Raw genomic sequence first — 13,412 nt, forward strand, 5'->3', positions numbered from 1 at the left:
GCAGGGTGAGAAGGTTTTCCTCGTTTTAGGGTAAGAGGACAGAGCTGATCAATGGATGTTGAAAGAGAAGAGAGTAGAGTATTAGTTGCAGAGTTGAGTGGAAGGGTAGCAAGCATGTCAGGGTTAGGTAGTGAAGTTAGGATGTTGGAGATCAGCAAGGAGGAAGAAAGAGAGTGAAGATTAGGGCGTGTTTTAAGGGTGTAAGTGTGGTTGGAAGGACACAAAGTGATGGTCGGAGAGGTGAAGTGGGGTGACTGTGAGGTCCAGAGCAGAAGCTGGACGGCTGAAGACCTTTGTGTGTCGGAGGGCTGTGGTTAAAGAGGAGGTCAAAAGATAAAAGAAGAGGAAGAAGACAGGAGGACTGAAGTTTGCCTGTAGGGAGATTAAAGTCACCAAGAAGAGTCAGAGGAGTTCCATCTGAAGGGAAGAAACTCTTAAATATCCAGCTCTTCTATGAAGTCTCACAATGAGCCAGGTGGTCTGTAGATGACAATGATATGAAGAGTAATTGGAAAAGTAACAGTAATAGCATGAAATTCAAAGGATGAAATGTTAAGGTGAGAAAGATTCACAGGAGTGAAGTGCCATTTCCTGGTCAAGAGCAAACCTGTACCACCACCCCTACCAGATCCTCTCAGTGTATGAGAGAAGGTGTAGGCAGAGGATAAGGCTGCTGGTGTAGCTGAGTTCTTGGTGGTGATCCACGTCTCAGTCAGTGCCAGGAAGTCAAGGCTGTGAGAAAGTGCAAAAGCTGAGATGAAGTCAGCTTTTTGGACAGCTGATTGACAGTTCCAGATCCCACCTACCACCACTGTTTGAGACTGTTGCAACAGTTGGGGGTAGATGAGGTTGCTGGCATTGCTGTTCCTGTAATGTGACTTGTGATGTCTGCAGGGTCTGTGAGATATGAGCACAGGAATGATTGAGTAGCACATGCTGAGATAAGTTTGGTAAATGAAACAATGTCAGAGACTGATAGTACTTACCCAAAGTTAGTTTAGTTTAGATTAGTAGTAAAAGTTAGACAGATTAAACAATCCAGACAGACATTAAAATCTAGTAATAGTAAAGACCGGCCGCTACAGTTTAATTTTATACTAAGCTTAGCCCTGCCCCTCAATTCACACCTAGGCCTCAGCAAAACACAGATTAATGCAGCAACAGACTAGCTTTAGTTTCCTACAAATAGTTAAATTCTAGCACAGTTAAGCAAGTTAATAGTCAAAGTTACAAAGATAGATTCTAAAACAAGTTACAGCAAAGAATATACTTCAACCACAAGCCTACCTTACCCAGAAATACAAATGAACACAATGGAAGTTACAAGCACTGTTACTCCGTTTATCCAAACGGAAAACAGCAGGAAGCACGACGATAGTTCAGCTAACGCTAAAAAATAAAGAAAACCCGAATATCACTTAATCTGTTAAAAATCACAAATTTAAATAAACTATTTAAAAATCAACCATAGCTAACAAACATCCAACCTCGTGTCGTAGCATGAATAATGGCAAAAACCCACCTAAAAGCCATCAGTTGCAGAAAGCACAGACGCCAGTCCTAAACCATAATGGTTACAAAAGTTAAATTATCTTAGTCTAGGCTTTCTATAGCAAAGCGATTTATCTATACATGACCAAACAACCCGTAACATACCTGAAGACAGTTTATTAGCTCACAATCCAGCCACCGGCTCAAACAATCAGCCGCAACGTCACGACCCGGAAACGCAGGAACCAAACTTTGAATGGAACTTTTCGGCGAAAGTGATCACCCAGGTAACGGACGCCATAGCGTACTAGATCCCCTCTATTTATAGCCACTAGACACATGCCAATTAGATCCTGATTGGACGTGTGGCAAAACGGGTGGGGAAAAAAAACCCATAATACCACATTAAGGAAACATCATATTTAAAGTACGCAATAGCATTACCAGCCTGTCAAATTTATCAATGTTTTTATACCTGCCAATATAGTGCGTACAGCATCTATTACTTGTATTATCCATGTGCATATAACAAATGAACTTCAAGCCAGATGTAACCAAATGTAGCACAGTATTCAATTCGATCCAAATAATGCAAAGAAAATAGAACATCTGATAATCAAAGTAACTCTTTAAAAATAATGTAAACATCTAAACTAGGGCTGTCACGCGATTAAATTTTTTAATTGAGATTAATCACGATTAAAGAACCAAATTAATCGCGATTAATCGGCTGCAAAAATAACTAAGCAAAATTTGAAGTTATGCACATTTTTATTGCAAGAAAATGTTTACCAATGAAAATTTTTATAAAATTATGATAAAATTATTATATTTAAATTATTTTTAGAAAGCCAGCCAATGCCTATATAGAGTTGATAACAGCTACCCATCTTTCAGACAGTTATTTAAAATGACAAGTCTGTTCACATTATCTGGCAAAAGTGAGGAGCTTTTCCTGTTTGTAACCCTGAAAACAGGCGCTCAGGGTACTAATATGAACCATTTCTAGATGCAACACGTATAATGTCATGTCGACCCACATTGTTAACTACAGTACAGTATGTTAAAGCGTCTACAGTCCATTGCGATCCATTTAACACCAGTGTTTGTAATGTTCCCACGATGTGTAAAGTTCATGGGCTTTCCATCTGAATTCCTCCGAAATAAAGTTAGACTGAGTCTGAGCAGACGTCCGTGCGCGCAGATGCCTCACGAGACAAAAGATGATTTGACCAAAGATGATATTAAAGCGTCAATTAATAACTGTAATTTTGTCTAGTGATGATTTCTCACGCTTTTTGAAAACAAAAATTATTATTTAAAATACTCTACATTTCGCAATATGAAGCAGCAGCAGCTCTAATTTGTAACTCAAGACCGCAAACTGGAAAAGACCAGTGTTATCGCTATACAATATAATCACAATGTTGCTGTGTTAAAGCAGCGCAAATTAAAACAGTGACGTATGTTTAAAGAGGCACAAACATAGCCCAATAAAAATTGTTTGATTAAACATTTTATTCACGATTAACGACAGCAACTATGCAACATTTTATTCACGATTAACGACAGCAACTATGCAACACGTCATTGCATAGTAACATGCAGAATATGAGCAAAATCTTTTTCACGTTGTTTGAGCTCTTTACTGAAAAACAATACACGAGGAACAAAATGCTGAATTTGTGTCAGAATTGTTGACTGTCCACTGTGAAATTTAATCAAGGCCCAGCTTTATTGCTTTTTACTGTGCTGTGCTGAAAGTGCCAAAATGAAAAGTAAAAAAATCAATTTTATTTATTCAATATAATTTGACATTTTAACAGAAAAACAATACATATTAAGAATAAAATGTTTAATTTATATCAAAATATAATACAAATCAGCTTAAAATGCCAATCAACTTGCAGCAGTACTACATTTCACTGTGTGCTGCTTTGAGTGTGCCAAAACAAAACGCAGTACAAGCACTGTATTTTTGTAGAAGCCTTGTGATATTCATTCCACAATAAAAAGTAACCACTGTCCAATCGCAATCCTCTATGATTCAAATTTGGGGGCTCCTCTCCTTCCTCCTCTAATTCCTCTCCATAGTTTTCTTATAGTTAGTCTTCTCTCACAACTCTAGTAACTTTGGCATTGGAGTGGAGAGAGGGCTCTTTGTACAAGATCCTTCAGGGGAGCTTTGGTTCGATGGTGGAATGGTATCAGTGGAATTTGACCAATCCAGAAACTTGTGAATGCATACCCTAAAAAACAAATACACAACATCTTCCCAGTAATTCAGAACTCAAGTCCATTATTTCTACAGTGTTAATATTCTTGGTTACCAGTTTGTTCTTTCAGACATCATTGGTGGAAATGCTTACCCAAATCGTAAGGAACTCAGGGACTACATGACAAGGAACTGTACATCCACTGGCTAGATCTCTCAGCATACATGCCAGCAATGGAATTGTCAATCCCGCTGTGGGCCTATATGATAAGGAGGTTGTTGGAATCACAAGTAAATTTACAGAAATTCACAAAACCTTAGTGGCTTCTCGGGTGCTTGAATTTGCCGAAGAAGTGTTGTACACTGGCTATCCTATCATTCAAGCTCCTTGGTGGAGTTTCTTATAGGGGCGGACCTTTTGGTAGCACCAGTCCTTAAACTAAGCAAGATATTTACCTCCCAGTTGGCAAGTGGCGACGCTACAAGGGTGAACATTTTGAAAAAGAACCAATTCATCTCTTTGACTACCCAGTGGACTTAGAGATGAAGAGATTGCTTACTTTGTGTGGTCAGGGTAAGAAGATTTTTTTTCGAAGTAGTTTTTAATTTGCAGGCACACCCCTTTCACCTTTTCTACGTTTTATTATGTTACAGACTCATTCTATAATAGATTGAGTTCTTTTTTTGCCTCAAACATCTACACACAATCACCAATAATTATGAAGTGAAAACAGGGTTCAGAAAATATGCAATTTTGTTTTACTGACAAAAATCTTTTATTTAGGGGTTACAAATCTGTACACCCCCTTAGCCTAATACTTGGTTGATGCACTTTTGGCAGCAATTACAGCTTCAAGACGTCTTGGAAAAGAAGCTACGAGCTTGGCACACTTGTCCTTGCGAGCTCCATCACGTTGGATGGGGAGCGTCGGTACACAGCCATTTTCAGCTCCTTCCACAGATGTTTGATTGGATTCAGGTCTAGGCTCTGGCTGGGCCACTCAAGGACATTCACAGACTTTCTCCAAAGCCACTCCTTTGTTCTCTTGGCTGTGTGCTTCGGGTCATTGTCATGTTGGAAGGTAAATATTCTCCCGAGTCTGAGGTCCAGAGCGTTTTCTTCAAGGATCTCGGTGTACTTAGCTTTATATATCTTTCCCTCTATCAGGACTAGTCGCCCCAGTCCCGCTGCTGAAAAACATCCCCACATCATGATGCTGCCACCGCCATGCTTCACTGTAGGGATGGCATTAGCCAGGTTTCCTCCAGACATGGCTCTTGGTATTCAGGCCAAAAACTCTCATTTTGGTTTCATCAGACCAGAGAATCTTGTTTCTCATGGTTTGAGAGTCCTCTAGGTGCCTTTTGGCAAACTCCAAGCGGGCAGTCATGTGCCTTTTACTAAGGAGTGGCTTCTGGCTGGCCACTCTAACATAAAGGCGTGATTTGTGGAGTGCTGCCTGGATGGTTGATCTTCTGATAGGTTCTCCTATCTCCACAAGGATACGCTGGAGCTCTGTCAGAGTGACCCTCAGGTTTCTGCTCACCTCCCTGGCCGGGCTGCCAGGTCTAGGAAGATTTTTGGTGGTTCCAAACTATTTTCATTTATGAATGATGGTGGCCATTGTGTTCTTTGGGACCTGTAAAGCTGCAGCAATTTTTCTGTACCCTTCTCCAGATCTATGCCTTGACACAATCCTGTTTATGAGATCTGCAGATAATTCCTTTGACCCCATGGCTTGGAGTTGGCTCTGATATGCACTGTCAACTGTGGGACCTTATATAGGCAAGTGTTGGCAATCCCCAATCATGTCCAATCAATTGAATTTACCACAGGTGGACTCCAATTAAATTGTAGAAACATCTCAAGCAGTATCAGTGAAAACAAAATGCACCTCAGCTCACTTTTGGGTGTCATAGTAAAAAGGTGTGCACACTTGTGTACATTTGATATTTTACATTTTGATTTTTAATAAATTAGCACAAATGTCTAAAAACCTGCTTTCACTTTGTCATTGTGGGCTATTTTGTGTAGAATTTTGTGACAAAAAAATGAACTCAATCTATTATACATAGAATGAGTATGTGATGTAATAAAATGTGAAGAAGGTGAAAGAGGTGTGCAGACTTTCCGCCTTGAAGTTACAAAGACTGTCCTAGTTGGAATTCTTAGTTTTCTTTGGCTTGTCCTAGTCGGAATGTGCTAATCTGGAGTTAAATGCTTTAGTTGAATTCAGCATTACAGTGCAAATTGGTACTTGGACACTGAACTGCTACTTGTTTTTGTCTGTAGCAGTTCTGACAGGTAGCTAACTAGCTGTGGCGTTGTCACACGGGGAGATAGATGAGGGCTATGAAATATGCCGTAATTGAGACAGCACAAATATGACTTGCTAGCTCAGGGAAATTGCAAGGAATAAGCTATCATTGGAGAGCAGGGGATGTATAGGCAGAAAATAGATTTATAGAATTTATTTAGATAAAAGATTTAAATAATCTTTTAATTAAAAAGGATTTAGTTGCATGAACACTTGGAACACTTGGCATTAACATTGTTTAATTTAATGGCCAGGGCAGTGGTATCTCAACAGTTAAGGTAATGGACTAGTGGCTACTATAAACACTATATGGACAAAAATATTGGGACACACCTTATAATTATGTGTTTTAGCCACACAATTGCTAACAGGTGTAATAAATCATTTATGTCAATATTTAAAAAAAAATCCAGTTACATGCACAGAACACTAACCTCAGCCCCACTGAACAGATTTATTGCCAAAAAATATCACATAGAGGTCACTTTATTATAATACCATTTGTTTTTGAAATGGGATGTCCAACAAGCCCATGGTCATTTGTCCAAATACTTTTGGCCGTATAGTGTATCAATGTAAAATAAATGAGCCACATTTGGGACAGATGGGAACTTGGCTGGATCTGGGCTAGATTTAATAATGTCAAGCTAGATCTGGACAGATTCGGATCTGTATTTGTATCAAAAATGGTAATAGGAGCCATTCAGCTGCTGTGAAAAAAGACAACTTTTGCCATTTGTATTCATCACAGAGCATCTATTAAAATTTTACTACAGTTTTATCAGTAGTTATTTTTGAGACATTAAGGTTTAGGCACTTATGCTACATTAGACCACAAACGGGAAAGAAGCTGCTTTGACGGCAAACTGAAGGGCATTGTCACAATCTGTACAAAATAAGATATACAGCTTGCTTAAAATGATTGCTTCGTAATTGATTCGTAAAAATCTAATTTAGCACACCATTTTGTGTGTGTAACGCTGATACATTCCGATATATTGTTTCGTGCGTACAAAACATGTGTATGGTTTTTAAAAGACGACACAGCTTTTAAAAACCCAAACTTAAAAAAATAGAATAGGATAAATCTTTCAGATTTAAGGCTATACTCTCACAAACGCAAAAGTACGCGCTCAACTGCTCATACGTACGCACGCAAAAACGATTGTGTATAGGCTATTGTTCAATTAGAAAATTAACGAGTGGCTGTAAAACCTGTATTTTGTCTGTCTTATTTCTGTGAGATTAACCTTTGTCAATCTGCATACCTTTTGCACGCATGGACCAAACCCCTTCCCCTGCTGACGTCAAACGGACTGAATAAAAAGCTCGGTTTTGGAGGTGGGAGGAAAAGCAACATCTGGCAGAAATAGTAACTCAAAACCCAAGACAGTGAAAACTAACGTTTATTCTGCTTTAGCCACTACTCCCACCGTTAACGATTTGAAAGATGCTTTCCGCGCGATCCCGGAGCGCTTTGACGCTTTTGGCACTTGCGCTTGCCCTCAGCGCTGTCACAGGAGCGCCGTCTGAAGCCAAGCTGCGCCAGTTTCTGCAAAGGTCACTTTTCGGCATCTTCGGAAAACAGGTAAAGATAAACAGAAAAAAGAAGTAAATGCAGTTTGTTATATGTGGTTTGTTATATGAGATGGATAGTTTTCTATGCTATGCGTTTCCCCAAATATGTGTAGAACATGCATTAAATGCATGCATGCATTAAATAAATATAAAACATGAATGAAATATTATTTTAATGTTGTAATAGTGTTTTGCTACATATTTTGTTAGTGTTTTAATTAACCAATTAATTACTGTCAAAACAGATAGTGCAATAATTAAAGGTTTACATCAGTTTTTTTTTTGTTTTTTTTTTGTTATTAATTATTTATTTGGCAAAATTATTTGTGTACTTTTAAACTTGTTTTAGGGTCATGATATAAACCACAATTTCTGCAACCTATATTTTAATAATAAACCATGGTTTTTTCCCGGGTGTCTTGCGCGGTAGCTTTCCAATGTGCTGACATTTGCGCGCAGCCCAACAAGCCGTGCATCACCAGAAAAACTTTTTTTAACCCATCGCTTATTTTGTAATATTGCTCAAACATCGAAGTCACTCTTCGATAAGTAGACTAATATATATATATATATATATATATATATATATATATATATATATATATATATATATATATATATATATATATATATATATATATATATATATGTATATGACGAAATTCTGCACCAATAGGTTTCAAATTGCTAAACTGATTCAAAATAAATGTAATTACTGACTGCATGCATCTGAACAGGATCTCACAAGATACACGCTCGCAGAACTACTGGCGGAACTGAATCAATCAGAAAACGAGGTGATGGAATCAGACGATCTGTCACGCGGCGCAGAGAGCGATGACGTGCGCCAGGAGCTAGAGCGCGCTGCTGGTCCTATGCTCGCTCCCCGCGAGCGCAAAGCTGGCTGCAAAAATTTCTTCTGGAAAACTTTTACGTCGTGCTAATCAGCTGTCAAGAAATTGTCTATTTTTACACATTTGTCTTTTTTTGTCTTTTGGTTTTCACAAACAAATGTCTAAAAAATTGTGAACAAGAAAAATAAAAATGTTCCCATTAACAAGGGATTCTTGTTTTTTCTTTTTGTTTTTGTTATAATTAAAAAAAAATACATTTATTACAACAATAAAATTCTACTAAATGATAAATCTACTAGTTACACATGATTCAAAATAAATGTCTTCCAAATCTTTTTTTTACAATGTCTGTTTTAACAAACTTATGAGGTAAACAGTAATATTTCTTAAGTGTGAAAAAAGAAGTAAAAAAGGAATTAAGCTTAAACACATGTGATTATATATGGTTGTTAGCTTATCAAAAATCTCTTTTTTTGACACCCTTACACCTCTCTGCTGTCCTTTTTACAAAAAGTCCTAAGATACAAAACCTAGTTTTACTTAGCCAGCTAAATCCTTTATCCCTATAAGAGTTGTCTTTTTTTAACACAATCACAATCAATTTTATTAATAAAGTTTGACTGTATGCTTATTAAAGTTTAGCATAATGTATTTCTAAGAATAATAGTTAAACAGTGTACTAATTTATGTTAAATTATGTTCCATCACCAATATCCTTACCAGTATTAAAAAGACAAATCATGCTTACAATGTAGATGTTTATTTAACAAGTCTAAAACTATGTAAAAGTAAACAAGATGTCCAAAAAAAACCTATTTATTTATCATATACAGTTTTTCTTTCTTTCTTTCTTTCTTTCTTTCTTTCTTTCTTTCTTTCTTTCTTTCTTTCTTTCTTTCTTTCTTTCTTTCTTTCTTTCTTTCTTTCACACACTTTAACTTTTAATTTTTTGCACTTTTAACTATACTTTTATTTTTTACCTATGCCTTCTGTAGTTCCTTCAAAATGTGAGTCATTTACTTCATGCTATTCATGCTGCTTCTCTCTATTTTTTAATTCTAAAGGTTTCTGATCTTCCACATAGTATGGACTAGTGTGTCTCACATTAACATTGTACCAGTGTAAATATTCTGTTTTAGGTATTTTTTTCCTGTACTTTAAGCTGATGATAACCATATTACAACAATACCACATTTATGTAATGCCTACCGCGGTGTTGAGCTTATTACCATCATCATAGCAATTACTATTTCTTTATAAAATGGATAGACTACATTTGTGGAAGAATGGTTTATTGTGAAAGTGAATTTATTTTATTAGATAACGGTTAAAAATCCGTATTTTACATTTCAGATTTTTTATTTCTTGTCAAAGGTTGTCAAAAAATTATTTGACTATATGAAGAGATGAAGATGCTGAAAATCTCATTAAAAGACAAGAATGGACAGGTTTATGAAAAAGTTTACACAGAAATAATATTCATGAATCATTTTATAACTTAGACCCAACCACAGAGCCTAAACAGTCTTTGATAACAATCTTTTTTCGAATTCTATTAGATCTTAGTTTGATACTGTAGATCATATTATATATATACTGTATATAGGGGTTGGACAATAAAACTGAAACACCTGGTTTTAGACCACAATAATTTATTAGTATGGTGTAGGGCCTCCTTTTGCGGCCAATACAGCGTCAATTCGTCTTGGAAATGACATATACAAGTCCTGCACAGTGGTCAGAGGGATTTTAAGCCATTCTTCTTGCAGGATAGTGGCCAGGTCACTACGTGATGCTGGTGAAGGAAAACGTTTCCTGACTCGCTTCTCCAAAACACCCCAAAGTGGCTCAATAATATTTAGATCTGGTGACTGTGCAGGCCATGGGAGATATTCAACTTCACTTTCATGTTCATCAAACCAATCTTTCACCAGTCTTGCTGTGTGTATTGGTGCATTGTCATCCTGATACACGGCACCGCCTTCAGGATACAATGTTTGAACCATTGGATGCACATGGTCCTCCAGAATGGTTCGGTAGTCCTTGGCAGTGACGCGCCCATCTAGCACAAGTATTGGGCCAAGGGAATGCCATGATATGGCAGCCCAAACCATCACTGATCCACCCCCATGCTTCACTCTGGGCATGCAACAGTCTGGGTGGTACGCTTTTTTGGGGCTTCTCCACACCGTAACTCTCCCGGATGTGGGGAAAACAGTAAAGGTGGACTCATCAGAGAACAATACATGTTTCACATTGTCCACAGCCCAAGATTTGCGCTCCTTGCACCATTGAAACCGACGTTTGGCATTGGCACGAGTGACCAAAGGTTTGGCTATAGCAGCCCGGCCGTGTATATTGACCCTGTGGAGCTCCCGACGGACAGTTCTGGTGGAAACAGGAGAGTTGAGGTGCACATTTAATTCTGCCGTGATTTGGGCAGCCGTGGTTTTATGTTTTTTGGATACAATCCGGGTTAGCACCCGAACATCCCTTTCAGACAGCTTCCTCTTGCGTCCACAGTTAATCCTGTTGGATGTGGTTTGTCCTTCTTGGTGGTATGCTGACATTACCCTGGATACCGTGGCTCTTGATACATCACAAAGACTTGCTGTCTTGGTCACAGATGCGCCAGCAAGACGTGCACCAACAATTTGTCCTCTTTTGAACTCTGGTATGTCACCCATAATGTTGTGTGCATTGCAATATTTTGAGCAAAACTGTGCTCTTACCCTGCTAATTGAACCTTCACACTCTGCTCTTACTGGTCCAATTTAGCCATGAAACCTCCCACACTAAAATGACAGGTGTTTCAGTTTCATTGTCCAACCCCTGTATGTATATATATATATATACAGTATATACACTATATTGCCAAAAGTATTCGCTCATCTGCGTTATATGAACTTGAGTGACATCCCATTCTTAATCCAAAGGGTTTAATATGATGACCCTTTGCAGCTATAACAGCTTCAACTCTTCTACACTGTTAGCCCGGACTTTATATCTAATCAAACATTTTTAGTACAACATACATCAAATATTTAAGTTTTTTTTGCCCTACTATAAAATGCAGAGTACATTGTACTCATTTGAGTACACATTTAAATGTGCTAAAAGATTTAAGTTTACTAAACAAAAAAAAAAGACTTTTCTATCAGATTAACTTAAAGAAGTTAAGTTAAGGTAATTCAACAGAAAAACGCCCACCATTTACGTGTAAGTCCGCCTTTTTTCAGCTTGCTGTTGGTGAATCAGGCAAAAATGATTTTCTTGTGTTCGGGTAGCCATTTGTTTTAACTTTTATATCCTATTGTTGCAAATTACTTTTTACTTTTCATTTAAGGCTTTTTGCAAAAGTAAACTTGTCTTTTGTGAAGTGGAACCTTTGTTAAACTAAATGGACGAACATTTTCTTTCTCATTATGCTATTTTTGAGTAGCATGTACACCAGTCTGATGGGACTTTTTCATCTTCCGTCTAATTTTGGTAAGTGTTGTACTTTACTTAACAATTTTGTTTCAAATAAATGATCTTAATGTTGACACTAAATAAATATTCAAACAGCGCTGCTTTATTTCCCCGTGTTTAGGCTACATGCTAGCATGCTAGCCTTCATACGAAGCAAAGAGTGTGCTGGCTTGCTTTATTTTATTCCTTAAATGAATGGTATTAATGTTGATATTAATACTTCTGTTTCTTGTTTTTTGTTTTTTTTGTTTTAGAGAGCTGCAGCCAAACGTTAAGAAATCAGCTTGCTGTGTGAAACTGAGTACAGGTTCATGGTTACTGTGAAGAGCTGTTTGTGTTTCATCAGAACTTTATATACAGCTTGTACAGTTTTTAAGATGTTTTATTGACATGTTGTATTTTAAGTAAATACTTCTGAAGTGAAATAAAGAAAAAGAATGTTATTATTCTGTCTGTTTTTCTATAAACATTTCTAATTGATATGTAAAGCGTAATTAACATGAAAACTAAGAAGAAATCACTATTTTTGTCCATTGAGCTCAAGATAATAAGTAGAATTATTGGGGAAACCAGTTGGTATAACAAAAAAAATAAAGTTTAATCAACTTGCCTTTTAGATGTAATAACTTAATGATTTAAGTTATGCTAACTCAAGTTTTCATTATAAATTACTTAACTTTTTTAAGGCAAGCGGTTTCCCCAAATTTTTTAAGTAGGTTGAACTCATCCGGGCTTACAGTGTAGGAAGGCTTTCCACAAGGTTTAGGAGTGTGTTTATGGGAATTTTTTACCATTCTTCCAGAAGCGCATTTGTGAGGTCAGACACTGATGTTGGACGAGAAGGCCTGGCTTGCAGTCTCCGCTCTAATTCATCCTAAAGTTGTTTTATTGGGTTGAGGTCACAACCAGTCAAGTTCTTCCACACCAAACTCGCTCATCCGTGTCTTTATGGACCTTGCTTTGTGCACTGGTGCGCAGTCATGTTGGAACAGGAAGGGGCCATCCCCAAACTGTTCACACAAAGTTGGGAGCATGCAATTGTCCAAAATCTCTTGGTATGCTGAAGCATTAAGAGTTCCTTTCACTGGAACTAAAGGGCCGAGCCCAACTCCTGAAAAACAACCCCACACCATAATCTCCCCTCCACCAAACTTTACACTTAGCACAACGCAGTCAGACAAGTACCGTTCTCCTGGCAACCGCCAAACCCAGACTCGTCTATCGGATTGCCAGACAGAGAAGCGTGATTCGTCACTCCAGAGAACACGTCTCCACTGCTCTACTTGCGGCGTGCTTTACACCACTGCATCCAACGCTTTGCATTGCGCTCGATGATGTGAGGCTTGGATGCAGCTGCTCGGCCATGGAAACCCATTCCATGAAGCTCTCTACGCACTGTTCTTGAGCTAATCTGAAGGCCACATGAAGTTTGGAGGTCTGTAGCAATTGACTCTGCAGAAAGTTTGCGACCTCTGCGAACTATGC

At 37.8% G+C, this 13,412-nt stretch overlaps 1 protein-coding gene and 1 long non-coding RNA gene across 2 annotated transcripts; both read left to right on the top strand.

The window, feature by feature from the left end:
• Positions 1–7,466: 7,466 nt before the first annotated feature.
• sst1.1 (somatostatin 1, tandem duplicate 1) lies at positions 7,467–8,662 on the top strand. Its single transcript, XM_063016765.1, has 2 exons — positions 7,467–7,612; positions 8,340–8,662. The coding sequence occupies exons 1-2, from the start codon at positions 7,475–7,477 to the stop codon at positions 8,544–8,546; spliced, it is 345 nt and encodes a 114-aa protein (XP_062872835.1). The 5' UTR covers positions 7,467–7,474; the 3' UTR covers positions 8,547–8,662.
• A 2,948-nt stretch (positions 8,663–11,610) lies between these two features.
• Positions 11,611–12,370, top strand: LOC134334785 (uncharacterized). Its single transcript, XR_010015527.1, has 2 exons — positions 11,611–11,945; positions 12,182–12,370. It is a non-coding gene; the product is annotated as an uncharacterized LOC134334785 (long non-coding RNA).
• The last annotated feature ends 1,042 nt before the right edge of the window (positions 12,371–13,412 follow it).

The sequence above is a fragment of the Trichomycterus rosablanca genome, chromosome 20, assembly GCF_030014385.1.
Source record: "Trichomycterus rosablanca isolate fTriRos1 chromosome 20, fTriRos1.hap1, whole genome shotgun sequence".
NCBI lineage: Eukaryota > Metazoa > Chordata > Actinopteri > Siluriformes > Trichomycteridae > Trichomycterus > Trichomycterus rosablanca.